We start from the raw sequence: 21,762 nt of genomic DNA on the forward strand, positions 1-21,762 counted from the left end.
TCTGGAGCAGGGATTTGCATTCTTTCTTTGGAAGAATGGGAAGCAGGTCTCCTACAGTCAATGTAAATCGCAGCTGTGCAAATTAACTTAAGGGAACCGGTAAAGAATGTGGGAATTTAGATTCACTTGAACATTCAGATGTGGGGAGGCCACGTTCCTTGTTTAATTCTTGTGTGCTTCAAAACACGTGATGGTTGAGAACATTTCTGACAAAAGAATCTTCCTTTCTGAGAATGAAGTTTTGTCAAAAATGAAAGGGTTTGCAGGAAAGTGTCTACTTAAAAGAAAAAAGGATTTGCTTTTTCTAGCTTCTTTTTGACAATAAAGAAACATCATTTTAACAAAGTAAAGAATGTCAATTTACCGTACCCATTTTGTTCCAATGATATAATATATCTTAATACTCTATTTGATATGTTCTATGATAATGTTTTGACGTTAGAGAACTGAGATGACTCAAATGTTATCAAAATGAAATGGTTTAGTGTCTTTAAATCAGAATTTTGTAGAACTTTGAAATACTGACTCTCAGCTCCAGTTTGGAGGAAAACTCCACTGAGATATTTAGCATTTGTAGCAGGGTGATAACCTTGATTCTCAACAGCTCTGTTCAAAAGGTTGGTCTCCCATAGTAATGGGAGTAATAGTAATAGTAATTCATCGATGCTGAAGTGTTACAGACAAATGTTTTCTGTTACCTACACCACTGATGGACAAAATCTTTTAATACTCCCCAGGTTCAGACATCATAGCCTCTGCATGTTCCTCCAAGAGACCTTACAGGTCCAGAAACAGCTTCCAAAGGAGCACAGTGGCTCCAGATTCACTTGTTGCATTGTCTCTTCTGCTCATGTTGCCATGTTGAAATAATCTCAAATGTGCATTAAAAATATCCAATGGAGGATGTAGGCAGACTTCTATGGAGAGCGCCACAATGTGGGATGCCCACTCGAGACCAACAGAAAAAATTAAAGGCGTGTTTTTTCAGTTTAGTTAAGTGTTTTTTTCAGTGTGCTCTGACCAGACATAAAGGTAGCTTATGTAAAGGCTTCTTTATATTCCTAAAGTAGTACCAACATGGCCTTGACATATGATAGTCAAGCCCTGAGGATCAGTCTTCAAAGACTAATCCCTTAGCTTCCTCTGTCTCTTCAGGGCAGTGGATGTTATTAAAGCATATTATTAACATAGACATTAATATTAACATATAAAATGTGTTATTAAAGTCATGTTTCAGCCACTCATCAGTATTTACTTTACTTATTTAAATAATAGGTAGATATTCCTGCAATAAATACTTGTTTATGAACAGTGACTTCCGTAAGCCAACGTTAATAGGACTTTAGGTGCCAGTTGTCTACAAAATGTTTTGCCCTCTGGTAACCAGATTGCAAAGCCAGCCTGACTCTGCTGGGGAGAAGCTTGCATTTTTGCTTATGAAGTTCCCATCTCTGTGGTTCTGAAGGCTTAAACATGAAATACATCTGCTCTTCATTTCCAAAAAGCAATGGGATGTTTTACTCAGCAGTTTTTAGGCTTATGTATTTGTAGCAAGATGCAGATGATTTATGTGCAAACATGCCGTGACAGCAGGGAAGATGGGCACAAAACCGTTATCATGGTCTGTGACTATTCAGAGAATGACGTTCATCAAAAAAGGCTGCAGGAGATAAAGACAGATTAGCATTGGTAAGAGGAGCTATGTAATGTGATTCTCTTTTGAGGGCATGTTGTGGACTTTTTGTTGTATCTTATAAACGCGAGCCTCTAAAGACTGGTTTGCAGAGCCATTGTGTCCCAGTGGATGGTGGACACCTACCTGCTTTTGAAAATCCAGCCCTCATACTCTTCTTCTTTTCCTTGGGGTGATGGAGAAGGGGATTTATAAAGAGGTTTCTAATGGTCTTGTAAGTGCTTGTTTTAAGCAGAGGTTAGTCAGGAGTATCATCTAAGATCTTGTAAGGATAAAACAGGGTTCCTGGGTTTTTTTCTGCTTTCCCAGATGAGAAGGGCAGGATGAAAGGCAGAGAGCAAGCAGTGTCTTTCATTCTTTGAAAACAAGTAATTTTTATTTGCGAGTACAGCTGAGTGTAGGTGGGACTAATATGAAAGAATGGTGAACCTGGGTGAACTTCCATGTGAAGCAGGTCTAAGAAGGGTGGAACCGTTTGCTTTAGAGGCTAGATGTGTTAGATATGAAAAATTCTTAGGGGAAAATGATGGGCTGATAAGTTTTATTCATGCTGTCTCATTAGGAAGAGAAACTTCAGGAAAATAAGCAGTTTAAAATTGGTATTCTTTTCCTTCACAAATATACGGTTAATCTCTGGGACTCACACCCACATGAGGCAAAAGGGCATTCAACAGTCCAGGGCATTTACCAGGAGCATAAGAACAGCCTGAATTTAAGTAGCATAGATTCTAAAAAAGAAGACGACATTTTTGGAAGCAATATACCTTCATGTTTTGTTAGCCATATCTAATTAATAAGGTATGGAAGAAAGTTCCTGCTTTCCAAATACTTTAGAAACAGCTTTCTAAGATCTTCTTCTGAAGCTGCCTGCGGTCCGTCCTGTACTAGACAGACCATTCGTTTAATCTAATACGGCAATTCCATATATACCATATAGCTGCATACACTTTGATGGGAGAGAGTGAGTAAAGGAAGGCTGGCAAGGGGAAGGGGAGAAGAAATGTACACTTCTTTTAAGTGGAAATAGGACACTAACCATGATTTTTGGACTTTTAATATTTTTTTGAGTTTGTTTCACTGCTTTCGCTTGCTGTGTAATCAAGGCCTTGCAATCAGAGCAGACAGAGCTCTGTACTCTTGTTGGGAAGGACTTGGATGAGATCCTAGCTACTGTTGCAAAATGGAAGACACAAACTATAGTCGTCCTTCAGTGATCTGTGGATAGTTTACCTAATTTGTGGGTTAACGAGATTGCAGATAATACAGTTGAAGGCAACACAATATTTGGCCATCTTGGGTTAGCCAGGCCTGGCAGCATGGGGTGTGATGCAGGCTTATCAACTTGGGCAAGAACAGAGCAAAAGTATGAAGCCGGTTTAGGCATGCTTAAAAGCCACCTTGCGTGGTGGCATGAGGCACGAATGGAATACGCTACAGGCATGGTGCTGGAATGAATTCACCCATCATTATGTTTAATTCTGTGTTATGAAATATCTTTAATCAGCTGCGCAGGAGCATGGCTTGATCCTGTCATTAGCAGGATTAACAGGCTCAAGGCCTTGGCTTCAGCTCCTTGCTCTGTCTCTGATTTCTCATGTCATTTTGGACAAATCACTTAATATCTCCCTGGCTTAACAGTATGCAGGTACTTTCCAACCTCCTGTAGGTGTTAAGAGAATAAGTATATCCTGAATAATGGAGGCAAAAAAAGTAAGCACCTTAGGCTAAGGGTAGCTCCTGCTCGCAAATGTTTTACATGTGTGCCTCTGGTTATGTCTCCCTCCTTGCATGCAAGATCAGAGCTAGATTTGCCATCCAGCGTTACAAGATGATATGAAAAATGCCATGTATTTTTCAGTAGGTAGGATGTTGAGCAAATGCTTTTGTTTCCTGTAGGACTGGTTGACATGTTAGAGAATTAGCTTCAGTCCCCGGTTTGCAAATGCTGAGTTGTTAAGTGTATGCAAGGGAGTGGAGCTGAGGTTTCATGCTGTTGCTGGGAGCTCACCTTTTGTCATCATCAGCAAACCAAGATTTTAAAGCAGTCAGACCCTCCAACACCATATGAAGGAACTCACATCTAAAACATGGCACATCTGTCAAGTCTTGCTCTGAGAAGCTGCCTTGAAGATTTCAAATCCCCCTGTCCAGAATAGACAGTGCAAAGGCAGCAATCAAGGCAATGTGTGAAAAGCTTCCCTTTGCAACCTGCACAATTACTGACCTATTCAGAGAAACTTCCCCTTTTAGCTTTGCTAGACAATTTACCCTGTCTCAGCTGCCTCACTGCATTATGTCCTTCAAACCCCCTGGAATTAACGTTTGGAGCCAGCAAACACTGCTGGCTCCACAAGAAAAGCTGAGAGCGGAAAGGTCAGGTCGATTAAAGCAGTTGATCAGAATCTTTAACATAAAGACGTCACAGGCAAAACAGTAACGCTACTTCACACTCAGCTAAGAGCAAATGATTCATCAGGCAAGGCTGCTTATTTTTGGAGGATGGCCACAAAAGAGAAGAGAACACGCTGGCTGTATCGATCGCGGTTGTAACAGGGGACCGCAGAGCCCTTCTCCAGTTTTGATGGAAATTTAATGTCAGAAATACATCATCCAATGTAAATATATCAATATATATATTACATCGAATGGATTTTAAAAACGTTCTGGCCCAGCTTAGCAGAATCATTTCGTCTCTGCACAAATCTCAGAGCTGTCATTTAGAGCAAAGGGCTATTTTGCAATGCCCTTCACAGCCTGATGCTGCTAAAGATGCAACCATTTTGTGAGGACTTTTGTAAAGGTGGCTGGAGAAGCAGGTGTGCTCTGAAATCTCCAGTGATTTCGTCTAGAGGGTGGACCTTCAATAGGTGAAGATGTACCAGTGTTGAGCAAATGCGGCCTAAAGGATGCTTTCATCTGGCTTATTCCCACTGCCTCCTGTGTCCAGAAACGATTGGAAATACTGTTCTAGCAGGCACCGCTGCCCAAGCAGCTGCATACCTCTTGTACTGCCTCCAGTGCCTGCTCATACCTTAAGCAGAGAGCTCCTGCCTGCCCCCTTACAGCACCCCTCTGTCTATTCCTTGGTAAGAGCAGAGTGGGTCTCTGCAGTGGGAGAGGCAGCAGGCAGAAGTGAGATGCACATGTTTGTACGTGGAGGTGGGGTAAGCTGCTCTGGGAGCTGGCAGCCTGAGGAAGGGATCCAGAAATCCAGAAAAATTCAAACCCTGTGGCTGTCAAAGAGGGATCATTCTGCTCTGACACCAGCCCAGCTATTTCCCTCCCTCCTTGCCCTCCCCTTCCTTTCCATCCCTCCCCTCGTGCTAATAAATATATACTTAATTCATTTAATTCCCATGGAGGTTTGGCATCAAGGCAGAGAACTCAAGGTTTACAAGATAAATGAGTGTGAGGAAAAACATGAAGCAATAGTTCAGGGAAGAAAATGCAGCCAAAGAGAATGACTGGCAAAGAGAAGGAAATGGGAATTCCTGGAGGAAGGATCATTCCCGGAGGAGCGTGTGAAGGGAGGGGGCAGAGAAGTATAAGTACGGTGTGATGAGGCATAAGGGCAGGAGCACCAAGGAGTGTGCAGGAAGGCCCCTGGAAGAGAAGAAGAAGGGTGAGTGGAGGTGGCAGCCTGGCAAGCAGGAGCAGCTGCACAGGATTGTGGGAGTTAGTTTTCAGGGAGACAAAAGCCAATGGAGGACCCTTCGGGTTGCTGAATCCAACCCCACAGTCGCTGGCGACCAGAGCAGAGCCATGCGCTCCAGGAAAGTTGCCGAACGGACCATCACAGTGCCCACCCCAGCCCACAAAATGCTTCTCAGAGACTTGTAGCATTCCTAAGACCTTCAGCCTGGAAGACCAAGGGTTGTATGCTGCAAGAGGAGAGCAAGACAGTCTCTCTGATACTGTGGCTGGAGGGATGGGAGAGGAAATGACTTTAGCAGCAGTGTTTGGGATGCACTGAAGAGGGGAGGTTGAACCAGAGTTCATTATAGACCCAAATGGTACATCTGTGTTGCGTAATACTGTGTAGCATGGAGGCAGTCGCAGCTTTCTGTGCTTTGCCAGAAACTAATTCCTGGAAAGGGTAGCATAGCTGTACTCCTAGTAGTCTAAACAAGCTAGTTCCTTTATGGCTAGTGCAGATATCTCCACTCTACTTTGCATAATGTAGACATACAATAAATTCCTGTCAATAAGGAGTTTAAAATAATTCAAGGCAAGCTCTGCAATAACAAAACCATTGGTCACCAAAAGCAAAGGAATAAAAGGTGAGATGCAGAAGGATCTGAAATGCCCCACAGAGAGCAATACTTTGCAATTTTTTCCAAGGTTCATGTCTTCTCTGTAATGGTCTGCTACCCTTTGAGTCAATGCTCTCCTAATTTAGTACTACTAATGTAGTACCCAACACACCCTCAGTCTGCAATTGTGACTCTACCAGCCCCTCTACAGAATTAACTCAGCTCTGAATTAGTCATTCGACGTGCCAGCGCATGGGAAATAGACTGAAGTGAATCAGATTTTTTGTGCAGGGACTGAATTGCAGTAAATACAGTGACTTGGAGTATCTCAGCCTGCATCTGGGCTTTCACGTCCGGAGGGATACTCTTTATCCAGTGGCTGTGCAGCCCCTCCGAGCAGGACAGGCACACAAACGAGCTGGGAGTGAAACCTCCAGCACCACACCGCACCTCCTGCCCTCTGCAGTAATGCTGATGTGGCAGCATAAAAAATGTGGAGGCATAAAAGAGAAACCCAGGGGAGGGCTGGAGTAAAAAGGTGCCCAATGATAGTAAAAAAAAAAGACAAGAAAAATCTAAAAATGTCCTCTTAGGCTGAGCTGCTTCAGATCTGAGTGCCCATCTAGCAGACACTGGGGGAGAGCACACACAGCATGTCAGCCTGCATTAGGCTTGCTTGGGCTGAGGGAGCCTAACCCCGTAGGCACTGCATCGTCTAGTGATCCCAGCAAGGAGCAAAGTGAGGCATGCTGGAAACACTACCATGACTGGTCAGAGCCCACTGCAGAAGGCACCCCCTTTGCGAGCTCAGATGTGGCACCTAGAAATGCCAGTGATGCCTGCAGCAGGGTATTTATGAAGGGACATTGATGAGGGAGATTCATCAGCATGGAAAGGCTGAGGGTCTTGGACCTCATTCAGCCTGAGCTGGAGGAAGCCAGCTAGGTCATTCACCTTGAGGACAGTCCAGTTCAAAAAATCTCAGGGAAGAGTGAGAAGGGGAAAAAAGAACCAAAAAGAGATTTTCTCTTCATGAGGATATTGCATTAATTTTCTCCCATTGTTCGCCTCCTGTGGAAGCAGCAGTGACCAGAGTGTGTAACATCAGTGCTAATGCCATGTTGGCAGTATATGTAACGTGAGGGATGGCTGGCAAGAACTGAATCTTGGTCTTCAGTTTCCAGCACTTCTTTTGGGATGGAATCAGGGCTCATCCCAAAACCAGAAGGCGGAGATCCAGGTTGAAAAGATGTGAGCTGTAATTTTACAAGATTATTGGACGCGTGCAAAATGGCTGTCAGTTGGGTCAGAGATGATGTTGGAGATGCTCAGTTCAGCACTGTCATCTGAACTGGACCTGATGGGCCCATCTGAACTCCCAACCTTTACCAACCTGGTCTTCTGCCAGATGCTACCTCCTTGGTCTGTGTCAGCCCAGACAAGCTCAGACTTGATCTGTACATCTACCCACAATGTCTCAGCTTTAATTATTAATGATATCCGTAAGAACTGTGACTGGGCTGGTAAACTCTGGATGGTGCTATGCCCTCAAAGCAATCTAATCTTGATATTTCTTTCTCTGCAGGGGGTGGAGGGAAACGCAAAGGCAAAAGCAAAAAGTGGAAGGAAATCTTGAAATTCCCTCACATTAGCCAGTGTGAAGATCTCCGAAGAACAATAGGTAAGAGCTTTTCCCATCTTTGGAAGAATTGCGTAAATAAAACGTGCTATCAAAACTGGTTCAGCAGAACGGCGTTAAAGGTACTCATCATTAAATGGAATCAGTTTAGAGATGGGCATACAATGCATATACCTCCCATGATGCTGCCATGCAAACTCAACATTTTCTGGTTCCTAACAAGGCACTGTGGATCAGGCAGGAGGGACTGGCCTAATGCACTTGCAAGGCAGGGCTTGGGGCTGGCAGCGGCCAGGCCCTTTCCTTCGCGTACACAGGCTCTAGGAGCCAAAGGGACTTTACAGTTGGACAATACCTGGCATATGGAACAGATGCTTTGACTTGGTACCTACCAGAGCCAACGTGGCTGTAAAAGGACATTCAGAAATGAATCCCCTCATCATGTCCTGCATTCCCTTGTAATAACTAGCTCTTTATCAGGGAGGAAATGAGACTTGATGAAAGCAGAGAGATTGCTGATGTAATTGAAGGTTAATATTAATTATACTCTGGTTATGATGTTTGAAGCGGCAGCCACTGCCCTCTGCCAGGCAGGTTTGCTCAGCAGTACCATCCTCTATTCAAACCACAACACTACTTTATGTAGTTTTTTATAGGACATGTAAAAATTTTTTTTAAATTACTTTGTTTTATTGATGTGGGTCAAACACTGCAGATTTGGAAGGGAGCCTGCAGTGGCCATTTCCATAACACAGCATTTCTCCTGCTCATACCTGCCAAAATTCAGCGTTCTTTTGACTGCTGCCTTGGCAAACAAGGCTAGCAGCTATCTCCTTGTGAATTCTCCACTGGAAAGCCCAGTATTACTGATCTCACCACAAGAGGTTAACTTCAGCAACTGAGGCTCCTTTTCTCTGCTATACTGACATAAAATCCAGCCACTGGCAGCAAATGAATGAAAGGCAAGAAACTGTAACAACTGAGATAACAGGCAGCATAATTTGTCTAACTTGGGTGAACTCCTGGGGTCTGAGTGACAGTGCCCTGGCACTATATACATTCAAAATTCACAGTGTGTTTTTGCAGAGAAAATATGTGGAATGTTTTGAAACTCTTTTCATGGTCTCCAGTAAACTTTGCTTCCCTCATCTACTGCTGTAGAGCTAAAAGGAGGTAAAGAAAGGAGGGGGAGGCAGGAGAGCAGAGCGTAGGTTTTCCCAGTTTATGGCCACTTGACAGACACACAAACCCTGGAAAAATTTCTGAAGGTACAGAACCTGCTGGAAGCAAATCCAACTTAATATATTGTAATTTGCATAGGGAATTCTCTCTGTTGTTCCATCAACCTTGGTTCCTACAGGGGAAAATGGCACCAGATAAAATGCTTGCTCTTTACGAAGGTGTAATATCCTAAAATGAGTGGTCTTAAAAAAATTAAGTCTGCCAGTGATTACTGTTTATGAAATGCTGTTTCTGGCATTTTTTTGGTGTCAGCTTTGTCCTAAATATGATTAGTTTTGCATTTTTTTTGTGAATGAATTGGTGAAGTAACAGGGCAAGAGCCCTTGTGCTCTTGGTGGATTTGGCTTCAGTGCAAAGATTACCTGTTGACTGGGAATTTTAGCAACTGACTTTTACACAATGCAAAATAAGGTCCAAATCCTTGTTCTGTGACTGATTTTTATTGAGTAGCCTTCCCGCTTAGCTGGATGTGATTACAGCAGGAATGAGGCACTGCTCAGCCTGAGTAAGGTCATCTGTCCTTGCTGGCTCTACCATTTTTCAGTTAATCTAGCTGAGGTTGAAACATCCCAGACAAACAGTCACTGTTTATAAACTTCTCCTTGCTCATACAGGGGATCCGACACATCTTGGATGAGCCAGACTCTATGGGTCTATAGCATTAAGTTGTTTGCACCTGTGGTTGATCTGAGGTGCTCAGGATGGATCCTTGCACGTGCAGATCCAATGCACTGGGCTCTGTGTGGCTCGTGGACATCCAGGGACAAGTACAGGTCATTGCAGTCTGGCCTTAAACTGCTTCTTTTATTGTCTCTGCTGAGAAAGAGCAACTCCCTTGACTTTAACCCATCTTCATTTGTTATTTTCTGCAAGTCCTCTAAAAGGATCTCAAGATTACAGGCGACAAGGTGTCTCCGCAAGTGATTTTGTGAGGGAATGTACTATGATTTGCAGGGGATCCAACTGCTCAGTGCGTCTGCCCATCAGTCCCTCCTCTAACAACTTCTTAGCCCACTGGTCAGTGCCAATCAAATTTGATAATGAAATAGAGACCCCAGAGAGGCTTTTTCCTCTGATCTCTATGGAAATAGGCAACCAGCAGAGAAGAACAACTTTATACAAGGAAAAGGCTACAGCCTCAATTCAACGTGTTTAGAGATCAAGACAAATACGGGTAGGTTCTGCTCATCATAGACCTCTTTGCTGTGTGTCAGCCTCCCAGCACTTTTGGTCAGACACAGTCTTGCCACTTTGGCACATGTTAAAAAATATCGCACTGAGTCTTAGAGGGTTGCATGAACTGGAGGACTAGGCTGTTGAGGTTTTGTTGTACTCCTCTTTTCTGGATGCTTCCCAAGAGCCTCCATGGAAAAGCTGGAGGCAGGGATGGGATGGACCTTTTGAGTTAGAGCGGGCATGGACTGCTGTGAAGAAAGGCATGGCTTAGCTTAATGCAGCCGTTAAGCCATGGGTGGAAAATGCTGCTGTTGTAATTGTGGCAATACAGCCTACATATGCGTGTAGATGCCCACATCTTGGTGTAAAAACGTGTGTGCTTTTGCACCCCACTAAGGTGTACTGAAAAGAGTCTGTGTCTTAAAAAAAATAGTGTAGTGTGAAAAGAAATCTGTGAAAAACAGGAAGGCTGAAATAAACCAAGGGTCTGCGACCTGTGTTGACACAATTATGAGTCAGTTCATACCTTTTGGTTCCGTCTATGTTTACAGGAGACTCTGTGTTTGACTATCCATCATCTGGTGTCTTACTGAAAGACTTGCTTAGTAAAGCCCTTTTTTCCCCTCCTTCTTGTGCACAGAAACAAAAATCAAAACACCCGAGAGAAACACTTTTTTTTGATAAATAAACAAACACTGGAAACATCTTTATTAAAAGTGCCATTTAGCCAAGGAGCTATTTTTTTGGATTGCACTTAAAAGCAACTTCTTTTTCCCTTTCTTTTTTGTCCAAAGTACGCAACACCTTTTGCAGGGAAATTCAGTGGCCTTCATTGTGTGCTAATTAAATAGGCAAGTGGAACAGGGATGCTGTGCTCATACCTTTACTGGGCTCTGAGAGGGGCTTGTATATGTATACTTGTATACTATGAATGGCTAATGTATGTTTCTATTTGCAGCCCCCTTCCTGGCTGTATTTAATTGTATTAAAACAGCTAGCCCTTTCCAGGTTAATATTGGCATTAGCGGCCCTTTCAATCGATGGAAACTGGTGTTTGATGCACTAGTGCCAATAACTCATGTGATGGATGCTGCTAGTAGATGGTGTTCTGCTATCTTTAAAATTCACAGATGATAGCTTAGCCAAAGAGAGATGTTTCAAGGGAAGGGAAAAAATAGCAAGGCGCAGCTTTAAAAATCCCTACATTTGACAAACACGGCATGAAGAGATGCCACAAGTTAGGGATACCCACTAGTTTAAAGGCCATCAGTAAACAAAAATGTAAGAAAAAGTTGTAATTTTAAAGGCCAGAGTGTCTTTTTGATGATAAAAGATTCTGGATGTCTGTAAATATTTCTGAATGACGCAAAAGGTTCTGTTGGTTAAAAGTGTGGAATTTTTATTTATTTTGCTCAGACCCATTCTGTGCTTTTTTCTTCCATAAAAAAACTGCTTGGGTGAAAGAGTTGATTATTCTGATCTTTGGCAAATTTTCTTTCGCAACTGTCCAAATGCTATATAATAAATCAAGATTTTTTTTCCCCATAGATTGAAGTTTGTGGGGAAACTGCCACAGAATGTGTCTGCTGTTTGTTGCATAGAGCGATTTGTTGCATTTGTTGCAGAAAACTTTAACTCCTTCAGTAAAGCAGTTGCTGGTTGTGCATTGTACTCAGGCAGAAGGAGAACTCTGATGATTTCTCATGTTAAATATTTATATTCAGTGAGATTTCACAGTAAGAAAGATCAGCCCCATAAATACTAATTTTGCCATACTTGGTTTAACAAGAGAAAAAAAATCCTCCCTGTGCCATTTAACCTCTTATGTGACAAATGCGTCCCATTTATCCAGGGTAAAAGTAGCTTGAGCTTCCAATTCTGGCAGGTTCTTTTCAGTGTTGTTAAAAATATACTTCTGTGTGAGAAACACTTTGTAGAGATGATGAACAGAGTAAGTGGGACAAAATCGAAGCCACAGAGTTCACATGCTCACTTTTTACAAAAGCTGGCTCTTTTTTCCCCCCACTTTTTTTGTATTGTATTTTTTCAGACATGATCAAGACCTTCACCTATGTGATTTTTTTCAGTCACTTTGGAATTTATGTACCTGGAGGCATATTGATGGTGCAGGCTCTGCAATGGGATTCAGACCTACCTAAATGAGGTTCTTTGAGCCGCCAGCATGGGTGCTGATAGCAATCAAGAAACAGCAGTATGGACATCAGTGACAGAGAGATGCTTGAGTATTTATCCAGCTTCCTAGAAATGCTTTGCAGCCTGCACTGAGCTCCATCCTGCGGCAGAAAGACTGCTACTATACCCCAGTTATCTCATCTAAAGGTAGCTTGGGCACCTCTGCTCCGCTCCACGGTGCTGGGACACCTTTCATGAATTCCCAACAGCAATTCTTGGGTTCCTTGGCTTCAGAGGTTTGCCAGCGCTGCAGAGATAAACACTTGGGTGAGGGGTCTTGGAAAAGAAGAGTGTGAGTTTCCAGGCTTACTCGTGAGGGAAGCTGCCTCTGAGAGATCAAGTGACAACATGGCATATTGATGTTCATCGCCGGATAATGTGTCTGTGTGGCACCCCACCCCGCTTCAGCTGAGGACGGCATCAGACCCAGGGGCTGTGTCTGCTCAGGGAATGGAGATGTAGGCAAAGAAATACAGTGCTTGTGCAGATCCCAGAATCTGAGACTATGTGGTGGTGTCACTCATAAAGCTCAGGCACTGAAACTGGGAAAGAGGAGGCATCAGAAGCCCGGTTGATCAAAAACACAAAGAAGTAGCCAACTTTCTCTCCACCAAATTCTTTAGCTCTGATGTTTACAGTGATTAAAAAGCAAGGTTTAGAAATGTAACCCTGAAGCCAACAAATAGATCAAAGGAAAGAACTGCAACTTGCCTTCCACTGTAAATAACTGAGCACAACTGGTTATAACTTCTGTGATTGTCTTATAGTATCGGTCTGAATACTACACCTAAGGCTGGTCTCATGTTTTTGGCTAAAACCAGAGTTTTTGAGAAGTATTTTTTTCGTAGAAAGCATCAGCTTTCCTTGGAAAAAAAACTTACATTTTTATTGAAAATAGCTTTTCAACAAGTAGTCAGGATTCCGTGGCACGAAATAACAGCAAGGGGAATTGTCTCCTATTTTCTTTCCAAATGTGTAGGCATACGGGTAGCTGTGTCGGGAAGGTGCTGGTGGTGTGTGTGTGCATACAGCCAGAGCTGAGTACCCAGCACGGAGCTCTACAACACCTCTGGGAGGCACTAGGTTTTCTGCAAACCTGGGGAACTGGAATCAGTGGAGTAGAAAATACTTTCTAGTTTAAAAAAAAAAAAGGCAACATACTGTATCATTGTTATACTGCTCATTGAAATATGTTTCCAGAGAAATTGATATCATGTAAGGCCCAAGCTGATAAACACATAGGCTCATTTTATCCACACAGGGAGTCCCTTTAAATTCAGTTGACAACAGATGGGTTTTTTTTCAGCAATCAGAATTGTGCTCTGTATGAAAATAAATTTTCCCACATCGGTGCCCTTAGATAACTGCAGCATAAGATATATTTCAGTCACTATCAGCAACAGCAAAGTGATACCTTGCTGTTGTTCTTGCATCACCCAAGTGTCAGGTCCTAACCTAGGTGTTTGTTAGCAGCCCAGGCTGCCTGTGCTTAGGGGCTGGAGTGGGTCTCCTACTGTAGGGGTTCTGCATTGCCCCTTGGGGTCACACTTATTGTGCCAGGACTCAAGGGCTGGTCGTGGTGCTGTGGTGTGGGTAGTCCCTTTGACGCTGGAGCGGTACCTAACAGAAAATCTCCCCAGATGAGTTGTCCTCCGTGGCGGCTGTCTGTGGGGCAAGTACAGAAAGAGCACAGAGAGAGAGGAACCCGAAAAGGACTGAAAGCAAAATTGGAAGAACTGCCAAAAGCTGCAGATAGGATTTATTGCTCTGGAAAAAGTTATGCAGATTTTTTTGGGTAACATTAATGCAGAAAAAAACCTCAAACTGATTTATTTCTAGAGAGGAAACAAAGTCCTTCCCCTTGACAGTCCCCACTCTGTACACTTCCCTTCCCCCTCACTTTCTTTTTTTCTTTCCTCTACAGTAGACACAACTTTCCCCTCTCTTCCTTGAGCCTGTTGCTCCTTCGAAGTACAGCTTATGCAATCTTTCCAGCATAGACCTTGCCTTCAGCAGTACCCTGTAGTTTCTTGGATTTGACATGCTGTCCCATATCATGAATACATCTAAATTAAATTAGATACTCTGCAGGGGCAGGAACTGGCCGCATGATAGAAACTGTTCCAGCACATGAAATGATACAGCTGATGTCAAAACCATATTGTTTGTTTACAAACCCACAGTTGGTTCAGTTCCTTTCTTTAAAATCCTTCAGATTCAACTATAATTCTATCATAAACATAGGTTTCTAGTGCTCTAATGATGGACAAACAGAGCAATGTTTGGTGCCCTTGCAAGATTAGCTGTATCCAGTTTATAGTGATGGGTGGAATTGAGAAGGGTTGTTTTTTTTTCTTGCCATTTTTTTTTAATGCCATCACAGAAAGTATGTGAAAAACAAGCTGTTTTATGCATCTAGTGAGACTCAAGACTAACACTGGGAGAACAGGCTGCTTGCAGGCTGCTTATACTTGACAGCTTCCAGGACGGGAAGGGGACGCAGGGGAAATGAGTTGAAATGATCTCAGCCCACATTCTATTTACAGAATTTATTTCACAAGACTTAATCCATTAAGTATTACCTTGGCAGTGGCAACCCAGAAAGAAACCAAGAAAGACGTTGCTATTCTCCATAAAGAACAGGCAGCAAATCCACATCTCCTTAGCAAACAGTGAGTCCACACCAGTGGTCACTCAATAGAAAGCCTCCTAAGGAAGAAATATTATCACTAAACCTGTGTATTTTTATTTTGTGGCAAAAGACTGTATTTGGTTCAATAAATTAGTCTTCGCAAATTAAGAAGAAAAAAAAATGCCACGACACACTTTGAATTATTTCCAGAAGTTATTACAGGGATGTGCAGAAAAGGAATTGGAAGAAAATATACCCTTTTAAAAGATCCATTTCATCTCTCACTGAAAATAGAACTAGATATTGTGAGCTGCAGGGTTTTTCATTATCTTATTAGGTAATATGAGTCATTAAGGCTAATTAATACTTATGCAGTGATTTGGAATTGTAAAATGCTATAGAAGTGCTCACGGGTCCTGTTAAATAGTAGTACTTGGTTGTTAAGGAAATTTATTTTAAAACCAATTTAACATTTGCTGGATATGGGGAATGAGAGGTAGGGCTACATTTATGATAAAACGTTACTCCTCCCCGCTGAACTCACTTGTAACTTTGCTGCTGGTAGGGATGAGAAGTAGGTGGCAGGGCAAAGCAAGCCTCTGGTTTGGCTGACTGTTCAGCTCTGCTGGAGTCAGTGAGAAAGTTTCCCTGAAATTAAATTGTATAGGAGCCCTCTTATAATGAAAGGAGGGAACTGTGGGGAGGCAAAAGAGAGAGAAAAGATCTACCAGACCTACACAGGGATGCTGTGAAGTGCACTTATGGGATGAGCAGCCTGAAATCCTTGCGTTTGGGGATGCATTCAGGCTTTTAGGGAGGGATGGGGTTAACCTAAGTTAATGCTTGTCGAGGAAAATAACTCATTTGGAGTAGTTGGTAGAGGAAGCATTATTTTGACTTGGCTTCTGCTCGTTGTTATAGAGGTGTCTAGGATTGTGGCTGGGCTTTGTTTTAGGCTTTGCTAGAAACGGTCATGCTAGAAGTATGGCACGCTGAAATGCTGCAGGTCAGTGTAGATGAACATAAGAGACTGAGCCCCTGGTTGAAACATTTTGTAACAAAAAAAAAGGCTTTTTGAATGAAATGTGTGCAGTAGAAAAGTGGAGTTATTATTCTGGTTAAAACCTGAAACCCCACATTTTTGTCTTTTACTTCCTCCTTCCAATGCCCTTCTTTGGTGAAAAGGATTCTTTACTTAAAACCAGAAAATAAGTGTTAGTCTTTATCTATATGAAAGTCCCCCAAAGTCCATAAAATATTTTGAGTGAAGTAAAATTCACATTTTTTAAACATATATATATATGCAATTTTGAATATCTGCAAAATATAAAAGCAATCCTGAACTTCCTTTTTCAATTTACTTTCTATCTTTGTAGCACTTCTTTTACTGAAGCACTCTGCCACAAAGTGTACTTCTTCGGCACGAGGTGTACTTTTTCCTTCGTTGTGAAGGTCCTTGATCTGTGCACTTCAGTTCCGCTGGTTTAGTTATTTTTTCCTGACAGTGCAAATGGACAATAAAATGAATGTGAATACAATATTTCAGTTTTAAATATAATATAAGGCACTGAAAATTATTTTATGGGTTAACAGGTTGGTATTCATACTCCTTGTAAATCCATGTCTGAGGCGAGACCGCAGCTAAAGTGCCTTAGTGCAAATCTGGCCCATTATTATCCTAGTGCCCTTGATTTCTGGCTTTTGAGGAAAGGAGGGTTGAGAGCTTTTAGGGTAATCCCACACATAACTTTTAATTCTGGTTTTGAGACGTAGTGTGGGGGAATTCACGTGGGGAATGTTAAAAGCCTGATTTTTGGAGGTTTGGCTGAATCCCTGAAGTCATTGAGAGATTCCATTTATTTTTCAGATAATCACTATATGCTGCTTTGAAAACACTTTGGAGGTGATAGTTGGAAATATTTCTTTGTGCTCTGTAGATCAGAAATTGGGACACGGCCATGAATTCTGCTAAATATTGATATTAAAATAGAACCCCCACTTGGCAGGGTTGAAGCAGTAGTTATGAGACCATTTCTGAATAGAGTTCCTGGTTATGGCAGTACTTTTATTTACTTCTTAATCGCATTTTTACCATGCTAAACCAATGCCAGGGAATTCTAAGACAAGTAAAATAAAAATACTCTCTACCCTGAACTGTTGTCTCTTAGCTGAAGTAATGGAAAGGATGAGTCAAAGTCCCATGTAGGGAAGGGAAACAAAATTATACAGCAAGATGGTATAATGCAAACTGTGGAAAAACTCCCGAGTTTTGGGAGGAAGGTAGATTGGTATTTGATTTTGTTGAAGACCTCCCTGTTGTCTTGGAATTGGTAAAGTTCAGTGTAAAAATGGCTCAACAAAAAGTCTGAACTCTTTTAATCCTTAAAAAATGCTATAGACCAAGACATTTAAGTCACAATTAAATTTAGTACATTAAGAAAAATGTGAAGGTTTCTACCTTTCCAGAAGAATAATTGATTAATTCCAAAAGATGGGAAGTCTCTATGGTATTAAATGACCTATAAAAATATAATCTGTGCAAAGTTACAAACTTCTTTGTACTTGCCAGATTCACCATCCTCCTGCCCTGCACCAGCATTATATTTGCACAGTGGCACCTTGAGGGTCTCTTCACGTCACATTGGTTTTCTGAGCTCTCACTTGGACAAGTTAGGACAAGGCAGTGTTGACAGATTGGTGAAGGCCGTTCTCATGAGCAACAGGACCTGGCTCAACTACATATAAGTATTTGCAATGTTGAAACAGCCCTCTATAAGTAAGTGCTTTCAGGCTTTCATAACTCCTGGTTCAAAATATTTTTGGCATTTGTAAACATGGCTTATTGGGAAAAATGGTTTTGAGCACAGGAAGAATTTGGTGTAAGTCACTTCAGAAATATTCTGATCAGTCCAAACAAACAATATTCAGCACCTGAGTATCACGTTCATGGCATTTGACCTTTCAGCATAGGTATAGTTTGTCTCATGAGCAGTGACTTCAACACACTGAGCCTCAAGTGAGGTCTAAGAAGTAAGTAAGGACACCCTGCAAAGGTACAACATTGACTCTAAAACACAAAAGAGAGAAACGTATGGTGGGGAACTTACTGAATAGCATGGAATATTTGATTTAATGTAGCAGAGTATGACATATTCATGCTGATCAGCTCTCCAACAGCCAAAGCCAACCGGCAACCATGCCACTTCAAGCAAGATCCTTTTCAGATCTCCTTGGCTGAACCTGCTAAGCCTGAGCATGAGTAACTAGGTGGGATATCTTTGGGAAAGACCTCCGTGCTGGTGACAGGTTGGGCCCCACGTGGGATGGAGCTAACCTGTCCCTGGGGTGGGAACGGGCCAGCACTGTTGGCTCCTGAAGGCCTCTGCGTGCCCCAGGTCTGTGCCCAAGGAGGATGGAGAATGGAAGACAGAAGAGCAGGTGGGCTGGGGATGATGACTCTGTAGGTGAATAAGGGTACATCCCCTTTGCATAGTCAGTGGGAGTATTCCTGAGGCTTGGGAGAGGAGAAAAAAGCCAGAGTGAAAAGAGCAGCTATTAAGCAGCCCATGTGTTGGGAGTGGACCTCATGACTGTCCTTAACTCCACTGAGGCTTTCTTCCTCCAAGGTAGAGACTCTTCTGAGACTGCTTTCATCCCTGCCCAGGAGACTGTGGGTGTCCGTGGGCCGCCATAACCTCATTATCTTCTATGGAAAAAAAACCCCAAACCTTCTAAAAATATTGTCTATGCCAGTATTGTCTATGCCAGTGTGACTATGAATCAGTGGTCAGAGCTGGGAGGGAGAATTACAGCCTTTTCTCCCTGTTCTTTGCCATGCACAACCCCTAGTCCTATGACTAGGGCTAATGTCTTTTTTAGAATTTACTTCAAAGTCTCCTTGGGGGCCAGAGCCTTTCTTATGAGTTAAAAATCAACTTGTTTAGGTAAGATCGTAAGGAGTGGAAGGCGACAATGCAAAGTTTCAAACTCTGCAGAGGAGCTGCCAATGCAAAGGTCACACAAGGTTGTGGTTACTCCCATTGCATGCTGCAATGGGCTTCATGCATTAGTACAGACTGGGATTACAACAGGGCCAGCACAGAGAGAGGGAAGACATGGATCCACCCTGTAGCCCTGTGGTTTTCGCAAGTTTTCTGGCACTGGCCTCTGTTCCAAATCCTAAAGGAGCTCTGATGGAGACCTGCCATCCTGGTTCAAAAAAAAGGAAAGGGTTTTATTCTCAATAGCACCGTTGAACTACATGGAAAGTAACCATCACCTGCAATCAATTACTAGTAAGCACCTATAGACTGCTTGAAATCTATAAAGAGCACCATAAATGCTCACTGTAACTCATAGCGTAGGTCACATCTTTTATTTTCTCTTTTCTCATATGATACGAGACCAGTTGAAAACTTGTCCTTCTCCATCCCCAAGGAGAGAATATAGGTTTTTTTCCTAAACCCTAGTGATACTGGCCTTCTGTCTCACTAGGTGCTGGGGAGTCATGATGCTAAATCATGTCTCCCAAAAAGCCTTTATCCTTTGTGTAAATTAGCTGATAGCTTCCTTCTACTGATGCAAGTCAAAAGCAATGTTTTAGCTGGCAGAATTATGTGGAATTCTGCCTCATCTGTTTTTTTTCCTCCCATCAGCAAACTAGTATTTCCCAAACAAGTCCCCAGATCTGGCAGTTTTCCAGGGTTTCCCTTTTTGGTAGGCAGCAATAAGGAAGGGAATCTCATCTTGCTGCCAACTCAACCCACTTACAACATGCATTGGGGAGGGATCAGAAACCCTTTCCTTTGACTGCCTCAGAGCGGAGAAGGTACTGGGAGTTCAGCACTGGGAGTTCAGCCGGAGGCTCTGCCTGTGAGATATGGATCATCAAGACTTGAATTAGAGAGCAAATACACCCCTTTGCTTTTCTTCCTTCTTTTTTTCCCTTCATTTAAGTGAATGTAAGTCCTGGTGACAGGTAATGCACAGATAGCCCTTGAAAGGGAAATGTTGTGTTTATCTCCCAGGCAGGTGCAGTCTGATTTCCCTTGCTATGCTCTGGTCCCTTCCAGGGTGGAGGTACAACAGCAAGAGAGAGAATATTTCAGTGCCCATGATTGCTCGCTCTTGGCTGGCTCTGCCAGCCTGGATGCCAGTTGTGGTGGTGGTTTTTGCATAGCTGTGGGTTTGATACCCGTTTAGCTTGCCAACTGCCAGCATAAGCTGTGTAACTTGCAACTCCACAGATGCCATGCCAGCATCTGTTTCTCATCCTACAGCATTTTAAATAATGCACATTTCCAGCTGTCTTCCCCTTCCTTCCCAATTTCAAAGCACAGTTTGTTGGTTTCACGTGTTGCTCTGAGATGCGTTTCCAGGCTGCACAGTCCATATGCAAGGCAAAGCTGGTCAGGGGGCTGCAAGATTTGACACGAACTGTCCATGCCCTCATCGTCCAGCATGGTCATGTGTCAAAGCAGAAGAAATCCTCAGCTGTGAGGAGTCCTACAGCTTGTGGAATGTGTTAATTAAACAATTAACCTGGAAGAGGTAAAATGGTGGAGGACCTCTGCAGATAACTTGGCAGCTCCCTAATACAGTATTCACAGCTTCAAGTCTCTCAGGAAAAAAACTGAACAGCCTTTATAGAGGGTTTTTTAAAGCCCTACTTTCCAGTAGGAATGTAATTGAAGAACGCTGTGAAGGCCATAGAAGCATGCTGCTCACAAGCAGAGGAAAGATTAAATTCCAGTGCTTTGTTTGGGGTAAATTGCTGACCTTTGTCTTCAGCATTAAAGTCATCTGAAGAAAACCATTTCTAGCATACAGCAAGATGAGTTGCTTTTGCTGGATTTTTTCCTGCGTGCAGTGTAATAGTTTAGTATGAATATAGCAGGAAACAAGGAAAATTGAAAGCATAATTCATTTTGAATGGCATGATGTAAGAGGTGATTTCTTTTAAGGAGCTAGAAGGCAAAGGGATCAGCGTTAAATATTTTAAGCGGCTCTTGGAACAATCACTTAATGGAATTTTTTCGCCCCCCCCCTTTTACGACTGTAAGATCTATGTTTCCTGCTAGTTCTCTTTTTTTTTTATTTATAGACTTTAAAACCGTAATCAGAACAATTTTACTTATCAGGTTATAAAAATCCTCTATCTTCTGTCCCACAAAGTCAGTAAGTGTTTGTTTCTTCAGCTCAGTAACAGTTCCCCATTCTGCTTTCTGGGCAGATTCACTCAGTATCAGTACAATTTCTACCCACTGAGTCAATGTCTCAAGGCACAACCTCTTCCTGCCATGCTACTACTAAGCATTTCCTATAGTAGCCTTATAATTTCCCAAATTTCTCCTCCCCCTTCGGAGCCTGGGAAAGCAGATGGACCCTACAGGATGACCTGGAGGTCACAAAATCCAGGCTGTTAGAGCTGAAGTGGGGAAGTGCATTCCAGAGGAGACAACCCTTCCACCAGGAGTGTTTGCAGCTTGGGCTGCTCTCCAGCCCACACCGCTGAGCTGATACTGAGCCCTTCAAGTGATTGCAAGTGACGTGGCCTGGGGCACAGAGACAGCAGATGTCTGTTATTTAGGTTGTTATGGCATGGTGTTTTCCACTTGAGCTGGAACTCAACTACTAGCTAATGACAGTCACAGGGACCGTGTGCAACACACGTCTCGAACAGGGCACCCGGGAAGAAAAATCCATTGAAAAGCATCGTGCTGCTCTCAGTGATTTGAAAGGGGAGACAGCGTGCGGGAAGCCAGCAGAGGCATGAATCACCATAGAGAGGTCCATATTCAAATGTCAAACCCACAGTTTTCTCATCAGTCATAAGAAGAAAACCACTTGGCAAATCCAACCCAGCCCTGAACCTGAGTGACAAAACAGCCCATTCAATTTGGCCTCTCATAAATGCTGGCTTTTTCATTATGTA

At 42.7% G+C, this 21,762-nt stretch overlaps 1 protein-coding gene across 1 annotated transcript in view; it reads left to right on the forward strand.

The window, feature by feature from the left end:
- GRK5 (G protein-coupled receptor kinase 5) overlaps positions 1-21,762 on the forward strand; it is a 175,385-nt gene that overhangs the window by 62,423 nt on the left and 91,200 nt on the right. The window contains exon 2 of the mRNA XM_076339118.1: positions 7,532-7,627. Coding sequence (XP_076195233.1) covers positions 7,532-7,627 — 96 coding nt within the window. The remainder of the gene's footprint in view (positions 1-7,531; positions 7,628-21,762) is intronic.

Source organism: Aptenodytes patagonicus, chromosome 5 (assembly GCF_965638725.1).
Source record: "Aptenodytes patagonicus chromosome 5, bAptPat1.pri.cur, whole genome shotgun sequence".
Lineage (NCBI taxonomy): Eukaryota > Metazoa > Chordata > Aves > Sphenisciformes > Spheniscidae > Aptenodytes > Aptenodytes patagonicus.